The sequence below is a fragment of the Neopelma chrysocephalum genome, unplaced genomic scaffold (assembly GCF_003984885.1).
Source record: "Neopelma chrysocephalum unplaced genomic scaffold, ASM398488v2 Primary Assembly neopelma1_22, whole genome shotgun sequence".
In the NCBI taxonomy this organism is placed as follows: domain Eukaryota; kingdom Metazoa; phylum Chordata; class Aves; order Passeriformes; family Pipridae; genus Neopelma; species Neopelma chrysocephalum.
In genome coordinates, this window is record NW_020897689.1 from 14,386,837 (window position 1) to 14,409,588 (window position 22,752).

At 41.0% G+C, this 22,752-nt stretch overlaps 1 protein-coding gene across 3 annotated transcripts in view; it reads left to right on the plus strand.

The window, feature by feature from the left end:
- TOX (thymocyte selection associated high mobility group box) overlaps nt 1-22,752 on the plus strand; it is a 224,327-nt gene that overhangs the window by 112,854 nt on the left and 88,721 nt on the right. For all 3 annotated transcript variants that reach the window (XM_027707691.1, XM_027707632.1, XM_027707768.1), the window contains exons 2-3: nt 1,107-1,172; nt 22,159-22,401. In XM_027707691.1, the coding sequence (XP_027563492.1) occupies nt 1,107-1,172; nt 22,159-22,401 (309 nt within the window). The remainder of the gene's footprint in view (nt 1-1,106; nt 1,173-22,158; nt 22,402-22,752) is intronic.

Consider the following 22,752-nt stretch of genomic DNA (forward strand, 5'->3'; position numbering starts at 1 on the left):
GAGACTTCTTAAAAAAGCTGCCCTGTCATCAAAAACAATGGCTCATGTCCAAAATATGGCACTCTAAGCATTCACACAAGGGGTCAGGTGAAAGTTATTTCAAACAAACCTCATCACAGCTGGAAATTTGTGGTTGATGACTGGGGATGGGGATTCCTGCTGTTGTTCATTTCTACTTGAAAGGTCTGAGCAGAACTGGGACTATAGTTGCCCTGTTGGCAGTGCCACTTGAGAGGGCATGATGAGAGTTTTGCAGGGACATTTTCCAGATTATGTAAGAAATCAGTAGTTTTATACTTCTTTGTGTTGGTACAGGATGAGGCTTCAGATCTGATAGTTTTTCTCTATCTAGACCTTCAGATTTTAATCAACTTCTTTCTATCACATTTCCGTTATTTCTTAACTGCAGCTGAGGAGAGAAAAAGAACTGAGGAGAAAAAAAAAGGAAAGAAGCTTTTGTATATATTTCCAGGAATGGTGTTTATCATTTACAGAAGGTCATTTTTGCAGTTCTGATTATGAATGTTTACTTTATTCACACATCAAGCAAACTATCCTCTTACACCATACGGACAGGAGGTATACTGTTTCATACATTCATATGTCTGAAAGCTGTCTGGAAATGTATTTCCTACTTTCTGAAATGGGAACATTTCAATAGGAGGGGGTTTAATTTGTTTTGAAATTTCAACTCTTGTTCTGCTCTGAAGCTAAAGTTGGAATCCATTAAGATGCATTTTAGTGCAGATTCTATTCTCATCTTCCTTTTCTCAGTAACTCTGCGATTCACTTTGTACTTCATTGCAACCAACAGCAATATGTATACATGGAGCACAAAATGAGCCATTTTGTTTTAAAACAGATTGCAGATGAAAGGAAACCATTCATTTCTTGCTTGCTAGCTGTAATTACTAGAGCGCTAATTACTCCAAATCACTGACATCCAGGGTCAATAAGGATGACAACAGGAACATCAAAGACAAGATGCACACACACAGTTACAAGTCTCTAAAACCAGGCTGTAATATTACTTTATGGCAACTGTTTTTTTCAGTCAATGCTAAAAAATCAAGTTTGCTGAATGTTTACTATTATTTCCTTTGCAGTTTGACGGTGAAAACATGTATATGAGTATGACAGAGCCAAGCCAGGACTATGTGCCAGCCAGCCAGGTGGGTTAATTAATCTTCTCTGCCTTGTTTCAGATTGTAATTAAACAAATTCAAAGAGTTGCATAGCAAATGAGTGGCACTATCAGTAACTGCTGCAATCAGGAATAATCATAATTTATAAACAAAGCATTTAAGCCTTGTTTCCAGTTAATGAGATAGAGCTGATAAAACACCAGAGCTGGTGTTTATTGAAAGATACTACCTTGTTTCCTCTCCAGAATGCAAGCAGCTGTTTTGCCAGCATGATCTTTCCTAAACAGTTGTTTTACCTTCAGGAAATAAAGTCTTTACAGGTGCAGGTTATTTGTTTATCTGACTGCAGACAAGTTAATCATTATAAGCTACACATGTCACAAATAGCACTAATTATCACTTGTAGGGCAATTGCAGAATTGCATTTTTAACACTAATCCTATGGCTAAGGAACGTTGCTAATATTACAGAATTAGCAGTGAGGTTAAGGCAATGACTTAGTTTTCTGTAGCTTGCAGCCCAGAAGTTTAATGCAATGTGGATTTTTTACAAGTATTTTTGAGTCCTTTTCCCTTGAGAAACGAAGCACACTAAATTTTGATATTAGGTGCATATTAAAAAATCTTCCACCTTTCCCCTTGAATCCCAAGATACTGCAGGTTTCTAAGAATGAAAGATTTTAATTACTTATTATAGTTTTGAAAGTTTTGGGTTGTCTACCTGTTGCTATGTCTATATGTAGGGGAGAAATTTTCATTTACTTCATGTGTTTCAGTCAGTGGAATTTTATGCTAGTAAGTGGTGGGGATAGCGCTGCAGGTCAGTTAGACTGTGTGAGCAATTGCCATGAATAATCAGACTTGTGGTCTAGATCATGCAATATTTCAGGCCCAGCAGTGGCTAGTCTTTCTAACAGAACCAGAATGATTATGTGAAGAGCTCTCATTAGGTGGGAAATAAGTTTGCATGCATAGTAAATATGTTTAGATAAGCTGGATGTAATTTAGAAATCAATGCTTTGGAAAGTGACAGTACATTCCAACCTAAGTGTCTCCATGAAGTAGAGTTCTTCAGGTACACTGGTTCATTTAGGGGCAGGGAAGCAGGAGGTTGTGTGAGATGAGTATATAGTTCAGTCAAAAAGACCATCTTAAAAATATTTCACCATGTTGCTTCCCAGGCTTCTGTTGAAGTTACTTTAAATACCTTTAGAGACCAATAGTACTTTGCTTTTAGGAATTGTGCATGATTGAACTTATTCAGCTAAGAACCCTCCAAGATCCAGAGGTAGTTTAGACTAGAACTGTTTGATTAAAAAATGAAAAATTATATTATTAATTTTTCTCTAACCATTAATCCAAAAACTGTACTGACAAGTTTTAGTATTATTATTAGATTAAAGCAACCTAGTATCATCTCATTTATGCCTTAAGGGTTTGGAAGTGCAAGGGCTAATTGAATTTGTTTGAAACAGTAGAAATACAAACTCTGTGAATGATTGCTGTTATAAGGCAGCTGCTACCTTTCAGAGAATCATTATGTCTGTTTTAAATAGTTTTGAATAAAGGATTGTAAATCCACATTATACATCAGAATTATTTTTCTTCTGTTGATATTTTTGTACTGTGTATGCATGTAGTTTAAATAATTTAAATGGCATATTGAAAAATTAAGAGTATGAGTTTTAATCTTTTATGTGGTTTCTACATGTGCTAACAAGGCCCAGATCCTCCAAGATATTTATGCATCTAACACTCACTGGTTTCAGTGGAAGTAAGGTGCTTAAAGTACCTTTAAAGATCCAGGCCTAGGTATTTTAAATGCAAATGACTTTGTCTTCAAGGAAAAAAAATCTATCAAATGTGACATTTCCAAATTCAAAGATGTCAGAAAACCCTGAATACTTAGTAAGGTCTGGAACCAAGAAAGGGCTTACAGACTTAAAATCTCACTATTTCAAAGTTGAGCTCTTGGGTGTCTGGCTCCCAGGTAGAGTTCAAAACCCAGAGGCAGGTGTTGAAACTGTCTGTCCTTTGCTGGGGGATCCATCTGACAAGAGGCAGCTCAATTGCCAGACACAGTGTTTTATGTTATTACCAAGTGACTGACACTGTTCAACCAGCCTCCTGTGCCCATTTGAGAGAAGCCATCAGCCTCAGGCTGTCGCAACCTCCTTTCCCTTGCTGGGATTTTCTCCTGGTGCTTACACTGTTGCAGTGGTTTTAAGTGAATATATCGAATCATGCAATGGTTTGGGTTGGAATGAACCTTAAAGATAATCTAGTTCCAACACCCCTGCCATGGGCAGGAAACCTTCCATTAGAGCAGGTTGCTCGGAGCCCCATTCAGCCTGGTCTTGAACACTTTCAGGGGTAGGGAGTCCACAGCCTCTCTGGACAACGGGTGTCAGTGCCTCACCATCCTTATGGCAAAGAACTTCTTCCAAATGTCTAATCTAAGCCTACCCTCCTTCAGCTAAAGGCCATTTCTCTTTGTCCTGTCACTACATGCCCTTGTAAAAAGTCCTTCTCCGGTTTTCCTGTTGGCTCCCTTTAGGTACCAGAAAGCTACTCTAAGGTCTCCCTAGAGTCTTTTTGAAGCTGAACCACCCCAACATTCTCAGCCTGTCTTCATAGAAGAGGTGTTCCAGCTCTGTGTGGCTGGAACATATGTGAAAGCCCATATTAATAATAATATTAAAAAAAAAGACAAAAAAAAGACAAACCACACTAGGAGCAGGAAGTTGGGATGTATTGGAAACCTGTCTCTCTCTTGTTTCATCAAGAACCTGTGGCTGTGAGAAAAACCTAACCAAACCTGTTCCTGACACAGACATCTGCTAGTCGTTCCTCAAAGGAACTAAACAACTCTCCATTGACAATATCGGTGAGGTCTTCACTGCTTATAATGGGGTGCTCTTCCTATCTTGGGCATAAAAATTTGTTGGTCAGCCAAAATTGGTAAATTGACTACCATTTCAACATCTAATCTGTTTGTTAAAACTGGAAAAAAATTATATTCCCTGCTCTGAAAACAAAGCATGAAAGATTGTGTTGCTTACAGGGGAGGGAAAGGAAGAAGAAAGAATGCAACTGTATTTTCTGACCCCAGTTATCAGGACTGTTCATTTTCCTTTCACTGTTACTGGATGTAAAACACATAATGCTGTAAAAAAAAAAGAGAAAATATTCTCTCTCAGATGACAACCTAGTTGCCTCGTTCATAGTTTTGTCCTCTATTTTACACCTGTTCCCATGAGCCTTGCTGTTGCATGACCTCAGCAAGAGAAGTGCAGGATCCTTCCCACCCTCAATAACTTGTCTGTTCCCTCGCAAGATCAGAGATGAGGGTTTGAATCCTGTCAGAATGAGGAGTGATTTAATTTTTCTGCTTTCCTTGATAGACACACATCTGTTAACTAAAATATGAATCACACATGTTAGGAGATGCACAGTCCTATCAGAAACTTTTATTCAAGCTCTGATCATGCTAACTGAATCAGACATGAGCATCATTTTCTAATTTCAGAGTCTGACACAGCTTACTTGGGAGGTAGATTGGCAGACTGAGGCATGGTATGCAACACCAAAGACCAAGAGGTTTCCACTAGGCTGTCTTCAGGATTATGTGACTATAGAGACAGGGTTTCTGGAGTCCTGATATACACTGACATGCACTTCAGTTCTTTCTGTTTACTGGAAAGTGTTCATATCCAGAAAAACATCACCATATATTATTTTATGGATTTTAATCAATTTATCCCCTTTGGGCTAACATAAATAAAAGCTCAGCCATTGGACAGGAAAGATATAGTTTTGTTCCTTTTGCTATATAACATCAAACATCTGCATAGTTTGGTAATCCAAGACAAGTTGCCTCACAGCATCCCTCAACAATAATTATCATTTCTGTTCAATTTTCAAATCAGTACATGCTTTGGGACTTACAGACCAAGTTGCTAAGTAGCAACATATGGCTCACTACTGTTCCTGTGATGTTGCTGCAAGCAAATAGCATAATTCTATACTTGAAATGATTTTTACAGAAAGCCAGTGCTGGAACTGAGCCAGAAGTGTAAGTATACAGTAAAAATTAATGATATTCTTTTAAACTGTCCCAAAAGGCTGTTTGGCAATGTTGTCTCTGTGTACATTTTATATATATGTGTAAGTACTGTGTTTTTGGTTGTGATATATGTAGTACAGGACTCTGCACTGCAGGCATCTCCTAAATGAGTTATGCCAGCCATATTAACAAACATACACAGTAAAACTACATGGCATTTTCACTACTAATTGCACTTGGATCTGAAAATATTTATCATTCTAAAATAAAACTATGCCTACTGCTCTGCATTTCAGATTCCCACCAATATATTGTTTTCGCCCCACACCTATAATTGGAATCTCAGAGATGAATTGTTCTTTATGTAATTCCTCCTCTTGTAATTTGTGGGCCATGCACAGCACAGTATAAAATTATATTGTTTATTTTACATTTTTTCCTAGTCACAATGTGGAATGTAATTTCAGGACTCTGTTGCACAAAGCTTTGGCACTTTTGTAGCCTTCCCGAGGCCTGATATACCTTAAGGCTAATGAATCCAGCTTCCAAATTCCCTGCACAGTCCAAGGGAAAGGGACAAAAAGAAGCCTGGACCTGATGGTTTATGGCAGTACCCCCATTGTCCCAGTTGGAAAAAAAGAGATATCCAAGGGAGAAGAAGGAATACTGTTTGCTCAGAGGTGGTATTTTCCTGCTTCCCAGAGCTATGCCAGGAAGATCCGTATAAGATATGTATGCATGCTCTTTGGTACAGTGAGCATCATGGGTATCAAAACTGTTTTGTCTGGTACAGCTCAAGAGTGAAATAGGATCAAATGACATTCAAAATGGAGATTTTTCATGTTAATAGGAAAGTAAAGGCTTTCCCTGCCTTTTGTTTCCATATTGACATGGTCCTAGATATATCCCTGACTTCTTTTTTACATGTTTATACTGTAATTTCTTAGATTATTTATGGCATACCTATTACTCATGGGAAGTAGGGATGGATAAATGCCATGTAATAGCTGCCCTCTCTTGCTCTGTATTGGTCCTTCCCTGTAGGTAGGCTAGAATTTCAGGGTACTGTATGCTGTTCCTGCCAGAAGATGCAGCTCTTCATTCTTATCCCCCCCTTCAGAGCCCTTGTCAGCAGATCAGGGCAGGAGTTGGCTGCCTAGGAAAGGATTGAGAAAAAGCAACATTCTTAGATGGAGAATTACTGCGTGTTTCAATGTAGTCCCGTGGGTACGTGCCACTCTGAAGTCCAATGCAATCCTGCCCAAAAGTCAGAAAGCATTTGCTCATTAGTTGAGAGGCTACTCCACCTGGTCAGTCTGCTGACTGGCTGCAGTTCAGAACTGTTTTAGACCATATTCCACCTCCCTCTTCCTGATCCACTGTCTTTTAATTTCAAAAATAATCAATGGAAGGGAGTCCGCTTCTTGCTCCTCCATTTCTCTGAGGCTGTCTATAGTAAAACACCCTCATGGAAAGAAAAACACCAGGCAGGCCTTTCAGATCCTGAATGACGGGTTAAAGCTGGAGGTAATTTTACCCTACCTCTCCCTTTTGTCTAAAAGATAGTCTTAATATGTCTTGGTATCAGGCACAGAGTCTGGAAAGAACTGAGTCCCTGATAAAAATACATCAACAGTTGCATTAACAAGGCTATGTATTTATTTATAGATATACATCTTTAGAACCATAGAATGTTTTGAATTGGAAGGCATCTTTGTAGATCATCTAGTCCAGTTCCCTGCCATGAGCAGTTACATCTTTCACTGAATCAGGTTGCTCAAAGACTCATCCAGCCTGACCTTGAAAACTTCTAGTGATGGGGCACACACAAGTTCTCTGCATGATCTCTTACAGTATCTCACCAGCCTCATGGTAAAGAATTTATTCCTATGTCCAATCTAAATCTATTCTCTTTCAGTTTAAAACTCTTTCCCCTTGTCCTGACACTACACGCCTTGGTAAAAGGTCTTTCTCCATCTTTCTTATAAGCCCCATTATATGTGGAAAGTCTGCTATAAGGTCTTCTCAGAGTCTTTTCTTCTCCCAGCTGAACAATCCCAACTCTCTCAGCCTTTCATCATAGGAGAGGTGCTCCAGCCCATGGACCATATTTGTGGCCATTCTTTGGACCCGGTCCAAGAAGTCTGTGACTTTCCTGTCCTGAGGACCTCAGACCTGGACATAGCACTCCAGGTGGGGTTTCACCAGAGCAGAGTAGAGGGACACAATCATCTCCTTCGACCTGCTGGCCATGTTGCTTGTGATGCAGCCCAGAACACAGTTGCCTTTCTGGGCTGCAAGTGCACATTGCTGGCTCATGTCCAACCTGTCATCCACCGATGTCCCTGAGTCCTTCTCCACAGGGATATGTTATATAAGTATGTATGAATGTCTTTAGCTTTAATGCAAAATCTATGAGCATGTACTGTGTATGTATTTAAGGATATTTTAAATTTTTTGTAGTCAAATAACAGTTGTAAAAATTAAGTCAAAATTAGAGCCTGTTGACCAGAATTTAAGAGCTTTTTCAAATTTCACATGAAAGACATAACTCAGATGAAATACCTTTATCCTCTTTTACTCAAATTCATTTTAGTCACTTATGTTCAGTAGATGTTGAACTTTGACCAGAAGAAGAAATGTATATGACCTACTTATCTCTGAAAAATGAATTACTTAAACATGCCTTAACTTAATGCTTCTTTCAATTAATGCCTATTCTATAGCACATGCAATAAAAACACTAAAGAGGGCAAAATCTATTCCCTAAGGATCCTAAGCAAACATACCCACAATTACAGTTGTATAAACAAAAGTGTCCCTCTCCAGCTTTCAAAAACCATTAGCATGGATCTGTAAAATTGAGATAATATCAGAAACCTCAGCAAGTATAACCAATTTTTCAGCGTTCTGTTTGTCTTCTGGCTGTGAAACCTTGCACTTCTATTTTCTTTACAGCCATGTGGGCTGAAAACTTTTTAATGAAAGCAGGTTTGGAGAGTAATTGCCTTGCTCCAGAAGTTTGGGGCTTTAGAAGTAAATGTCAGATACTGCTAGAGTAATGCTAAAATTGTGAACTTGGCCCTGTTGTATACACAGTGATTCTGTGCATCAATTAAAAGTATTTTTCTTAGGAGTTGAAGATGGGAGGGAAATAATGTAAACACTGCATCTTGTCTTAGCAGTGGGATCAGGTTGATAGCAACTTCAGTGATAGGCCCACAATAAATCAATAAAGTAAAAGTAACAAAAGCTATTATTTTACCATGAAAAAGGTAAACAGAAAATCAATCATCACACGATGAATTCTCTGTCCAAAAACCAGAGGTATTTTTTCATATATCACAGGAGAAAAGGCACTGCTTTTTGCTGTGCATGACATGAGAGAACTTTCTGTTTAATGAGCAGCCAGTGTAAAATATCCTTCAAAATGTTTCCCTCTACTCCTTCATGTACAACTTTTTTAGCATGTGAAAACAGATTACAGACATCATATATTTTAGTTATGTAGTTTCCTTTCCAGGAAACTCTACAGGTCAGCAGTGTGGATGAATTATGGGATGTAACCATGGGAAATGTTAAAGGCAGTATTTTTCAACTGAGCTTCACATAAAATGAACCTTTTTTGGTCCATAAAACGTCTGGAAGAATTACGTGAATTTGAACTACAAATTAGACCAATTACTATTATACTGTCCCTTTTGGCAAAGGCTGCTGCAGTAGAGTCAGTTTGACCTGTTGACCTCTGATGGAATAAACCGATAAGATGCCAGTCTTTGATTAATCTAGTTAGTTTTATGAAATCTGGCATCTCAACAAGCCCAGACTAGTTACTCAAACCAGTCTTCAATGCAACACTCAAATGATCACTCCGTGGAGTCCCAGAGGTATTCATTACAGACAAAATTGCTCTTGTTGCCTTGCATACAAGCTGAGTTTTCAATGGGAAATGAAAGGCTGCCTGGAAAAATAGGCCACCTAATTAAGTTAAACTACTCTAGCATTTGGCTTGACATCTTCATTACTCAAAATTAAAAAGATGCTTCACTTCAGCACACAAGTTACTATTGTTTATGTTGTTTTCCTCTTAAATTGGCTTCTTACATAGAAGTCTGTTTTTCAGAATTATATCTTGTAATAGCTCGCATATTTCTTGCAGTTTATAAAAATGTCTTAATAGGTGCTACACTACTGATAGTTGGTACGACATTAGTACGATTGAGCTTATTACTGAGGTCTCAGCAGTCTTACTGCTTACATGACACTTTATTAATAGAGGGCCAGATCCTGCCAGTTTTACTTGTTTGAATAATCTGGACTCATTCATATACTGAGCATTCCTTGGCCTTTTTACTGTAAAGTCCTGGGTCCAAAATCTAGGTGCCAAAGTCAGTGGGACCACTGGTAGGAATTGGGAGCTTTGATATTCCTCAGCTTTCAGGTTTTCCTGTGATTGGCATGGGACTAAACAAAAGTTACAGCAGAATTGCAAAGAGTAGCCGTGCCTCTGTTTTGGTCTTCCTTTTCATCAAGTGGTGACATTTTATACTAAATCTGAAATTTTTCTGGAAATTTCATCAGTCATTTGGGAGGGGTATAACACAAGTAGGACCCACTGTCCTTTTGAATACTGAGAAGCAATCCATTGTTGCTAAGCTTTTTTAAGAAAAGAGAAGGAAAGGGGAAAAAAACGGCAGAAAATAAAAGGATTCTTTATCCTTCATCATATGCCCTGGGAACAACATTATTTCACCTTTTGGTGTCTTTTTGAGAAGGGATCTGGAAATTTAGATGGATTATTTGCCCCCTAAACAGAGATACTTAAATGTAAATCTATACTACTGCTATTCTAAGAGCATTTAAAAATGTAAACGTGAAGAGCACACTGTCTTGATTGCTGGTTTAGAGTCTATGATGCTAATGAGGCTTCTGACAGGTTAAATGTGGTGTATCATCTATATTTTCAAGCAACAGGATTTGTGAAGATGTGACTCCTTTTTTTCAGTTAAATTCTGCTTATTAAATATGTATATTGCTAGTTTTATTACCCAGTGCTTTGTACTGAGCATAATTTAGGTATGTTTTGCAGAGAGGGTCTCTAAAAGGTTTTTTATTTTTAATATGCTTTTTATCTCTAGTTGAAAAAGAATATTTAGCAAATGTAGTAACTAATTTATGGAAGTATGTCTTGTAGTGCTAAGTTCAAGATTATACCATACTGCCTGTGTTATAGTACAGACCAAAACTTGTCAAATAGGATCCCAAGTTACCTTAAGAATTTTAGCTTTTATTAAAATGTAGTAGTAGTAATAATAATAATAGTCATAGTAGTTTTCTCCCATGTTTCAAAGAGAATCTCATGAATATTCTGTCTTTCCTTTTCCTGTTCTGTAAACAGCCTGAAGCAGTAGCTGTGAGGTGATGAAGCTGCTCTGCTCGTCTTTAGGAGGCAGCATTCAGAAACCTATTGCAGTGCAAGTCTCTCTTTCAGCATCCCCAAAGCAGTGGACAAGTGGCAGCTGTTTATGCAGGGGTCCTCCTAAGGCAGCCCCAGTGCTGCTTTTTGGAGGTTGCACTATTAGGGCCTGCCACACACTGTGGAGGGACCAAGTGCCTTTCTCTTCAGGAAAGAACAGTGACAAGGGTGTCGAACAACAACAACACTTGGGTCCCCGCTGGGGACATGCTAAGGAGGCTGGGAGGGTGAGAGGGTTCTCCGTATTGGAGAACTAAGGATGCCCCATTTGTGCCTAAAGCTCCAGTGTATTCCTAAGGAATTTCTTTGGCAGTTGATCACTAATTCTATAAAAGACTTGCACTTCTCTTTTAAATTTACTCAAATTTTCTAAATAGGAGAAGTGCAAGCTAGGTCTTTGTCTGAAGCAAAGTTTAAATGCTTCAGTTACAGTACTGGTGTTTGCAGAGCCCAGATCTTGTAACCTTTTATAACATTCATGCTTCTACTTATTGTCATCTTTAAAATGTATTTCAATTTAAAACCTCTATGGAGAACACATTTCCCAGCAAACTGCTATAGTATATGCATAAAATTAATGTAATTAATGAAAAGACTCTCAAGAGTAAAATCTTAAAAAAAGTCTATACTTTTACATAGTTCTGTTAACTTTGAAAATTATGATCATTTTTAAATTAGTAATATCATTGTCAGCGTATTCTCTTTCTTGAAAACAGAATTCATCTGGTACTGGAAAATTAATGTTTTGCTGGGGGCTTTGCCCTTTAACTAATGTAAATTAGAGAAATTGATTAACACAATAGAAAAAAGTTATACCTTCCCCTGTAATAAATTTTTGATAGCTGTTGCTTGATAAATTAGTATATTGTGTGTTTTTAAATGAATATGATTTATTGCTGTTGTCTACATATGAAGAAACAGAAAAAAATCGTTTGCAGGATCATTGACTTCAACATATCCATGGCACTGTTGGACAATTCTTGCTGAGTGTTAAGATGATTTATGTAACAGACCGAAGGTTTTCACAGTAATGCATTATAGTCTCAAGCTATCAAGCCTTGTTCATGCAGAGACAAAAGCAACTGAAAATCCCTTGCTTCTGAAGGTCCTTCATTTAGAAATTAGAGCTAAGGTCGATCCTGTTAAAACTCCTGGAAATACCTGCTGTCAAATATATTATCCCGACTTTCAAATGTGCATAAGGTACATTGCTGTTTTTCCACTTCTAATGAGCTCATTGTTTTTACATTAGTCTCGATTCATAAGTATTTCAGTTGTGTAACAATATGTTCAATAATAGAAGAGGAGACAGCCTGAAGCATCTATCTTTTAAAAACTGGCATCTTTCCACAGTTCAGATGCAGAAGCCTTGGTGCAAATGAAAAATTAAGACACGCTCTACATATTTGGCAGTACCATTCATTTCATTTAAATTAAATATCTATAGGCAAAGTCCCAATTTTTAAGGAACTGTTGCTAATACCAGATCCTGTTGAGTAAATGCATGGTGACTGATGCAACCGTTGAGCACATGAATTAGACTTACTTAATGTATGTTGTCTTCTATGCTGTCATATAGTAACAGTTCTGCTCTTTCCAGAGGGATTTATATTGGAGGTTTGAAAGCTCGCTGCCTCTTGTGGTCAGTCTGTTTGAGCCATCTCCTTTGGTTTCCCTTCTCTGATTAAAGTTCTATTAAGACTATTTTTAAACATAATTAATTTTGCTGGCCCATATGCAGTCACCACTGTAGAATATTTAAGTATTTCCTGAAAGCATTTCCCTTATTTTTCTGATGAGTATTCTCAAAAATAAATGCTAGATTTTTTTTGTGTTTGTGTTATTAGCACAGGAGGATGCATAGCCCTAATTTGAGTAACGTGTTGCCAAAGAACTGACTTTGGACATACACTTCCCCTCCACCTCCCAGTTTTTCTCCCCCTTCTATAGCTTGTTGCTGGATTTGGCCAGGCTGAGAGGCATAAAAGGTAAATGGAAGAGGACCAATAAGGTCATTGTTCAGGAACAAAATCTTGGTCTTGGATTGGACAGTGAATCAGGGTTAAGTGTTTGTATCGCCTTATTCTGGCAAGCTTTTCTCATAAAATTAAAGGCTAAAGTAGCGTATAGATAATGAAGTCTCTTGATCTCAGAGCGGGCATCTCAGTCATCTGTTTTATGAAGTTTTTATCATTTGAAGCAGAAATGTCACTAATATTTAGCCAGAAACATAGCATATTGTCCTTTAGATTTGGAAACATTCATAATGCATAATTCATAAAGCTTTATGTCTATAGATAACTCAAATTTAAGGATGCTGAGTTCTGAGATTCCCACTGTGTAGTTTTCATCTGAAATACACTGAAATCTGTTTAGAGTAAATATAGTAATGAAAATACTCTTTATAACAAAAAAAATTAAAGCATTGTCTGTTCAGTGCTGTGCAGTTGGCTTAGTGGTGTTAATTTGCAGAGGGCTTTCTCTCTGGAATGTAATAAATGTCCAGGAAGTTCCCCTAAACTGAAGAGCTGAGAAACACCTCATCCACTCCCACAGTCATGAGATGAAAGTGAAACCATTGGCAGTGTTCCTAGCAGCTCTGTGGAAAAGGAAATAAAGCATCTACGGCTACAGGGGTTTTTCTCTCCTATTTATTCAAAAGTGAAAAGGTGAACTTGCTAATGTTTATGTGACCAGTAGAATAAAAAGGAGCTATTCCATGTCTTTCTGAATAGAGAAAGTTCTGCTGACAGTAAAACCAACTATAAAGGAAAAATCCTTGGAGTGGGTGGAAAGACCCTAACCTTGCTCCCCATCACCAAGAAAAACATAACAGAGCCGAAGCTACAGGCCACTACTTATTATGAATATATATGAGCTGTACTTATGAATTGTAATTGGATACAGGGAGTATCCCTAATATCCCTAATGCTTTTGATGGCAGAGCTTGAGACCGTGTTCTCTTGTCCTATTGATAGTTGCCTGGGAAAAGAGACTGACGCCCACCTGGTTACAACCTCCTTTCAGGGAGTTGTAGAGAGTGATGAGGTCTCCCCTGAGCCTCCTCTTCTCCAGGCTAAACAACCCCAGCTCCCTCAGCCTCTCCTCATAGGACTTGTGCTCCAGTCCCTTCACCAGCCTCATTGCTCTTCTCTGGACCTGCTCCAGCACCTCAACATCCTTCCTGAACTGAGGGGCCCAGAACTGGACACAGTACTCAAGGTGTGGCCTCACCAGCTCTGAGTACAGTGGAAGAATCACATCCTTGGACCTGCTGGCCACACTGTTCCTGATACAGGCCAGGATGCCGTTGGCCTTCTTGGCCACTTGGGCACACTGCTGGCTCATGTTCAGCTTCCTGTCAATCCAAACTCCCAGGTCCCTTTCTGTCTGGCTGCTCTCCAACCACTCTGTGCCCAGCCTGTAGCGCTGCATGGGGTCATTGTGACCAAAGTGGAGGACCCGGCACTTGGCCTTGTTGAACCTCATCCTGTTGGAATCAGACCATATCTCCAGCTTGTCCAGGTCCCTCTGAAGAGCCCTCCTGCCTTCCAGCAGATCAACACTCTCCCCCAATTTAGTGTAATCTGCAAATTTGCTAATGGTACACTCAAGGCCCTCATCCAGATCATCAATAAAGATATTAAACAGGACTGGGCCCAACACCGATCCCTGGGGGACACCACTAGTGACTGGCCGCCAACTGGATGCAGCACCGTTCACCACCACTCTCTGGGCCCGGCCCTCCAGTCAGTTCCTAACCCAGCACAGAGTGCCCCTGTCCAAGCTGTGGGCTGCCAGCTTTTTCAGGAGTATGCTGTGGGAGATGGTGTCAAAGGCTTTGCTGAAGTCCAGATAGACCACATCCACAGCCTTCCCCTCATCCACCAGGTGGGTCACCTGATCATAAAAGGAGATCAGGTTGGTCAGACAGGACCTGCCCTTCCTAAACCCGTGTTGGCTGGGCCTGATCCCTTGTCCGTCCTGCAGCTGTTGTGTGATGGCACTTAGGATCATAGAATCATAGAATCTTAGAATAGGTTGGGTTGGAAAAGACCTCCAAGATCATCAAGTCCAACCCCTGATCCAACTCCAATTACTATATCATGGCACTAAGGGCCACGTCCAATCTCTTTTTAAAAACCTCCAGGGATGGTGAATCCACCACCTCTCTGGGTAGGCCATTCCAATGCCTGATAACCCTCTCTGTAAAGAATTTATTCCTAACATCTAACCTAAACCTCCCCTGGCAGAGCTTGAGCCCATGTCCCCTTGTCCTGTTGTTGGTTGCCCGGGAGAAGAGACCAACCCCCGCCTGGCTATAACCTCCCTTCAGGTAGTTGAAGAGAGTGATGAAGTCGCCTCTAAGCCTTCTCTTCTCCAGACTAAACAACCCCAGCTCCCTCAGCCTCTCCTCGTAGGACTTGTGCTCAAGTCCCTTCACCAGCCTCGTTGCTCTTCTCTGGACCCACTCCAGCACCTCAATATCCTTCCTGAACTGAGGGGCCCAGAGCTGAACACAATACTCAAGGCGTGGCCTCACCAATGCAGAGTACAGGGGAAGGATCACTTCCCTGGACCTGCTGGCCACACAGTTCCTGATGCAGGCCAGGATGCCATTGGCCTTCTTGGCCACCTGGGCACACTGCTGGCTCATGTTCAGCCTCCTGTCGATCAGCACCCCCAAGTCCCTTTCCGCCTGGCTGCTCTCCAGCCACTCTGTGCCCAGCCTGTAGCACTGCAGGGGGTTGTTGTGGCCAAAGTGCAGGACCCAGCACTTGGCCTTGTTGAACTTCATTCCACTGGAGTTAGCCCATCTCTCCAGTCTATCCAGATCCCTCTGCAGAGCCCTCCTGCCTTCCAGCAGGTCGACACTCCCTCCCAACTTGGTGTCATCTGCAAATTTGCTGATGATGGACTCAATCCCCTCATCTAAATCATCGATAAAGATGTTAAAAAGGACTGGGCCCAGCACTGACCCCTGGGGAACACCACTGGTGACCGGCCGCCAACTGGATGCAGCTCTGTTCACCACCACTCTCTGGGCCCGGCCCTCCAGTCAGTTCCTGACCCAGCACAGAGTGCCCCTGTCCAAGCCGTGGGCTGCCAGCTTTTCCAGGAGTATGCTATGGGAGACAGTGTCAAAGGCTTTGCTGAAGTCCAGATAGACCACATCCACAGCCTTCCCCTCATCCACCAGGTGGGTCACCTGATCGTAAAAGGAGATCAGGTTGGTCAAACAGGATCTGCCCCTCCTAAACCCATGTTGGCTGGGTCTGATCCCTTGTCCATCCTGTAGCTGCTGTGTGATTTCACACAGGATAATCCGCTCCATAACTCTGCCAGGCACCGAGGTCAGGCTGACTGGCCTGTAGTTACCCGGGTCAGCCTTGCAGCCTTTTTTATGGATTGGGGTGATATTTGCCAACTTCCAGTCATATGGGACCTCCCCAGTGAGCCAGGATGATCTGCTCCATAACCTTGCCAGACACTGAGGTCAGGCTGACAGGCCTGGAGTTTCCCGGGTCCTCCTTGCAGCCCTTTTTGGGGATCAGCACAACATTCGCCAACTTCCAATCATCTGGGACCTCCCCAGTGAGCCAGGACTGTTGGTAGATGATGGAAAGTGGCTTGGCGAGCTCTTCCGCCAGCTCCCTCATCACCCTGGGGTGGATCCCATCTGGTCCCATAGACTTGTGAGGATCCAAGTGGCGCAGCAGGTCACTAACTGTTCCCTCGTGGATTATAGGGGGGCTATTTGGCTTCCTGTCTCTGTCTACCAGCTCTGGAGGCCAGTTATCCTGAGGACAACCTGTCTTACTGTTGAAAACTGAGGCAAAGAAGGTGTTAAGTACCTCATCCTTTTCCTCATCTTTGGTGACTATGTTCCCCCCATGTCCAACGAAGGATGGAGGTTTTCCTTGCCCTTCCTTGCTTATTTGTAGAAGCACTTCTTGTTATCCCTAACAGAAGAGGCTAGATTGAGTTCAAAGTGTGCCTTTGTCTCTCTAATTTTCTTTCTACATGACCTAACTATATTCCTAAACTCTTCATGAGTAGCCAGCCATTTTTTCTATAGTCGGTAAGCTCTCTTTTTTCTCCTAATTTCCTTCAAAATCTCTCTGTTCAGCCAGGCTGGCTGTCTTCCCCGCCGGCTCGCCTTTCAGTACACTGGGACAGCCTGCTCCTGTGTGTTCAAGACTTCCTTCTTGAAGCATCTCCATCCCTCCTGGACCCCTTTGTTTTCAAGGGGTGTTCCCAAGGTACCCTCTGAACCAGTCTTCTCAGTAGGCCGAAATCTGCCCTGCAGAAACAGATGGCCCTTTTTGCATCCCTGAGTATTGAAAACTCTATTATTTCATGGACACTGCCGCAGACAGCCTCCGACCACCACATCTCCCACCAGACCCTCTCTGTTTGTGAACAGCAAGTCTAGCAGGGGCCCCACCCCGGTAGGCTCATTTACCAGCTGGAGCAGGAAATTATCTTCTATACGCTCTAGGAATCTCCTAGACTGCCTCTTTTCCACTGTGTTGAGTTTCCAGCAGACATTTGACAGGTTAAAGTCGCCCACAAGAACAAGGGCTGGCAATTTTGAGACATCCACCAGCTGCTTGTAGAATAATTCATCACCCTCATCATCCTGGTTGGGTGGTCTATAAGAGACTCCTACCAGGATGTAAGCCTTGTTGGCCTTTCCCTTGATTCTGATCCTCAGGCACTCAACCTTATTGTTACTGACTTCAAGTTCTACAGAGTCAAGAGACTCTCTAACATACAGAGCCACCCCTCCACCTCTCCTACCTTGCCTATCCCTTCTGAAGAGCTTGTAGCCATCTATGGCAGCACTCCAGTCATGTGAGTCATCCCACCACGTTTCCATGACGGTGACTACATCATAGTTTTTCTACTGCAAAATGCCTTCCAGCTCCTCTTGTTTGTTACCCATGCTGTGTGCATTGCTGTACATGCATTTCAGCTGGGCTGCTGATTTCACTTCTAACTCTGGCTTTCCACCCTTAGGCTCATCTCTGGAGAGCCTGGTTTCAACCCCTTCCCACTTCAAACCTAGTTTAAAGCCCTCCTGATCACCCCCAACAACTTATGGGCTAGAGTCCTTTTGCCCTTGCTAGATAAATGAAGCCCATCTGATTCTAATAGGCTTGGTACCATAGAATTTGCCTCATGGTTGAAAAAACCAAGATTCTGCTGGCGGCACCAATCCTTTAGCCACCTATTGATAAGATGGGTTTTCCTACTCCTCTCTTCATTCATCCCTGCTACTGCAGGAACTGAGGCGAATACCACCTGTACTCCTGTCCCATTAACTAATTGACCCAACACCTTGAAGTCCTTTTTAATTAACCTGGTACCTCTTTCATAAATGTCATCACTGCCAGCCTGGACCACCAGTGTGATAATAATCAGAGGGCTGGATTAGCTCAGGGAGTCTCCTACTAATATGCCTCACCCAGGCCCTGGAAAGGCATCAGACTTCCCTGTGGAATGGCTCTGGTCAACATATAGGGCCTTCAGTTCCTCTCAGAAGGTAGTTGCCTACAACAACTACTCTTATGTTTTTCTTTATAGCTGTTGTTTTAATCTGTCTGTAGACGGGGTGCAACCGGGAGACCCTCCAGACAGATATTCTTCTTGACTGCCCTCTACCTGACTCTCTGGGTCCAGGGCCTCGTACCTGTTCTTTAAGGGAACCATGGGAGGTGATGGGGATCAGGAGGGGATTCCTTTTCCTATTTGACTGGGGACCTGTTTCTATTCCCGCCCATCTACTTGGTTTGCTCCCTCTGCCTGATGGCAGGAGGGGCAGGGCTTCACCATCTCCTGCTGGACTTCTTTTGGGGTCGAAAGGGTACAGATCCACAGCCTATTTCCCTTTCACTCTCCCTAATACTTCTTAGCCTCTCCACTTCTTCCTTGAGCTCTTCCTGGGGGTTCTGCCTGGGTTAGCACACTCCCCCTGAGAACAGCAGCAGCGGCTTTCACTCGTTCAGAAACCATTGCTGGGTCGAGTTGAGTTGCAGGGAAAAAAAAATTTAAAAAAATACCCACAGGCACACCTACCTCACAACCCACCAGAGAGAGCTGGGAGGGTGGCTGTGCCCTTCCTGCTCGCACTGCCTACGCAAACTGCCACGCAAATTGTCACACCACGCTCTGGGTCGCTTGCGCTCGGAATTTAAATCTTGCAAGTTTAAATCTCCCGGCAACAAGGAGTTCCATTCCTCACTCCTTTCCTCCAGGCACAATTGCAACAGCCTTTTTTCTGGGATATGTTGGGTTTGCTGCAAATGTATTTAGGAATTTTGGGTTTTAATATGCCGGGGTGCCAAGCCATTACAAGCATCTGAGTCATGCTACTGGACAAGACAAACTGGAGTACTGGCAAATCACTGTTGAAGGAATTTCCCTGAGGAAGTTATGTCTGTATGTGTTACATGCACACATACTAAGTATGTAAATATCAAATTGGCTGAAAATGTAAAGTGAATAGAGTACTCTGCAGATGCTTTCAAATATCTGTCCATACCAGTGTCATATAGCTCGAATTCTCCCTAGCTTTATTGAAATAGTGCAATAGTTTATGTCTTAAAAAAAATAATAAAAAAAAATCTTAGGAAGTACTAGCACTTGAGTTATATGTTGTTTGGTGTGTTATTATTGCTTTTGCTATTCTAATCCCACTACTTATTTAAGTATAGTGGACAGTGATATTGTAGGTGATGTGGAATGAAATACACTGTAACTGGTTCACAAACAACAACCAAGGTGTGGGGTTTTTTTAGTAATTAATTAGAGAGCAACCATTTAAAATGCTTATCCTTTTTAATATATATAACATATATATACTTACACATGGCACAACTTGGACTGCGGAGTTTTATGCTGCTAATGTTTTATGCTTCCATTTTAATAAGTAAAGCTAATGTGCTACTGGCAGTTCAATTGCTTCCTCCATTTTTGAAGTATTACTAATTAAAGACATTTGAAACACAACAAATCAAAAGTAAAACATGGTCTATCCATATGTGGCATGCAAAAGAGGTGTACAAATAAGCAGATTTGCTAAATGCCTCCCATATTAATGTGTAGGCACACCCAGCCTGTCAATATTTGGTTTAGGAATATTTGCTTTTAGTGGTGAATGTAAGTCTCCCAGGACAGTGAGATATTGAGAAAACAGATGTTAACACTTCTTTGTACCTACAAAATCATGAGAGAGAAAACTCTTTTGAGGCCATCAGACTTTTGGGACAGTAGAAGAGACACTGTTGAACATAAATATCCTCTTTTCATAGATCATGAATCCCTCCTGGTTGCTGTAGGCTATGTGGATCCAAGCTCACCAGAATTACAGATACCAAATCTAAGTGTACATGTGTGGGATAGTGCTGGTCCAGGAGAACACTATGAATGTTAACCCTTCTTTCATTGCTGTTCCTCTCTGCTTCGTTATTGTGGTATTAGACCTTAAGCTTACTTTAGACACCTTTCTCTTCATCATGGATTTTATATAATAGTAATTAGCAAATAGTTAGTGTATACATTTTAATACTTTTATTTGGTTTTGCAAAGCTTACACATTGTTATTGAGTAAATGTGACATGTTCTCTTTGCCATGTTTAAGTCTTCTCTCCATTTAGTGAGAGTCTATTTTTACTATATTTCCCCTTGGAGATGTTTCAACTGATGGTTGCATCATGGCTTCTAAGAGCAGGGGCAAATGCAAATTACAAAGGTCAGTAGACTCACACCAGTTTCCCATTAAGGAGATAGCAGGGGCAAGGGCAGAGCAAACTCCTGTGCTGGAAGTGAGAAACACATCTGGAAAGCATGGGTAGAATCAAAGTCCTCACATATAATAATTATGATATCACTGTCAAACCTTTTCCTCTCCCTGTTCTGTTTTCATTCTTTGGGATTTTACTTTGGTCTTTGCAGTCTAGCCTTCCTGCTCTATTTCATGCTAAGATACTTGGTTGTCGGGAAACAAGCAAAGCAACCAAAAGCATGGCAATGTGCATTAGAGTAGGTTTTTCTGCATTCAGCAGCTCGTTGAAAACATGTAACGCCCTTTCTTCTTTGTCTGATTTAAGTTTATATATACATGCTCATACAAAGGAGAGTGACCTGAGGCATCAGCAGGATATTACTATGATGACTAATGAAAAACCCCTTTGTTTGTAATTGAGCATTGATTCTTCCCTTGTCCTTCTGCATGAATTCATACACCATACTGTCCTCCATTTGGAAACTCATATTGGGGAAAACATTTTCTTCCAATAGTTGCTCTTTGAAATTGTGCCCTCATATTCATTCTTCCTGATGATACTTTTCAGGAGCAGCATGTATTTAAATCCTTACATTTCCAGAATTAGCAAAAGCAGTGCTCAGAGCATGGCTGCTGTGCTGCAGAGGGGCATAAAGGGTGGAATTAGTCTCTGTGCTACAAACCCTGACTGTGGGCATGGGATGTGCAAAGACTGATCACTTTACAAAGGAGTTGGCTATTCTCACAAAAGCAGAGCGGGTTTTCAGGTTGAACCACTGCAACTGATCCCTTTAACTCTTCATTTGGATCATGTATCTAGCTATGCTCACCTTTTTCTTTTGAGAAATATGAGCATACCCACCCCTCTCCCCCAAATGAGCCTACCTGCTGTACAAAGACCGTAGATAAATAATAGCAATTATCCACATTGGTGCATTACTCTGACTTTGCCTGTGGCTTTTCCTTGGATCATATTGAGTTAGATGACTTAATGGCAAAAAACAACAGAAGACTATACAGTTGCTTTGTAGAGTAACTAATTTAGATTACTGACAGAATGTGTGAATAATTGAGTTTATATAGTAAGATAGAAAAAACCAGACTTTTTTAGACAGCATAAATATATTTTTATAAACACGAAGTATATTCATACTAAGTATCTACTGGGGTTTTTTCTTTGTAGCAGAATGAATGCATGGTACTCCTGTAAGCATAAAAGAGGTATCTTTCTTCACTGTATGATTATTGGTCTGAGTAGCAGGGAGTCTTATGACTTTATGAATTTTTTGCCAATATTAATTTTATAAATTGCATTACCTTTTCCACAATTCCCATGAAAAAGGTATTCAGCTAGATGAACACTCTTGGAAAATTTTAATCGGACCCTTGAAATCTGTTGGAGTTCACCTTCTTTAAAAAAAATTATTTCTAATGGAAGCTATGAAAGTATCAAAGATTCTTATGCCTTAGAGGCAATTCTTCTTCCGTACATAATGGTGAAACTTCACTGCTATAATATATGGGTTTTTAAAATATTCTTTTTGTTGAATTGTAAATGCTTAGAAGTGTGTGAGTTGATCTCTTTTTGTTTGTTTTGTGTGAATTTTATTATTATTATTTTTATTATTGACCAGTGCTCGTATGATTTTCATAGAACTTTCCATTTTTTGGTTTTTTTCCAGTCTTTTCCTGGCCCAAGTCTTGAAAGTGAAGATTTTAACATACCTCCTATAACTCCTCCATCATTGCCTGACCACTCCCTGGTGCACTTGAATGAGATAGAGTCTGGGTACCACTCTCTGTGTCATCCCATGAACCACAATGGCCTCCTTCCATTCCACCCACAAAACATGGATCTACCTGAAATTACAGTTTCCAACATGCTTGGCCAAGATGGGACACTGCTTTCAAATTCTCTCTCTGTGGTAAGCATTTTTAGTCTTTCCCTTCTGTTCTTCTTTAAGTTGCAAAATTGTGGAAATACAGACCTGTTCGAAATCCTTTGAGGGGGCCAACTCCTGCAGCACTCAAGTTTTGGAGCGAGCTCCCCTGACTTTGTTACATTGCACTCCCTATGTCAAATCCTCCTCCCAGCAGAGGTCGGGGGGGGATTTACAGCGGAGTTCCTCAAAGCCAGGACATTAACCTTTGCTGCCTTGCGCAGAAGTGCTCCTGTGGTACAGTGTTGTAAATAATGACAAAAAGAGGCTCAAGGCTCTGACTTCTACTGGAGCAGGGTTTGGATCCAGATGGCTGTTGTTCTATGTTTGTCTAAC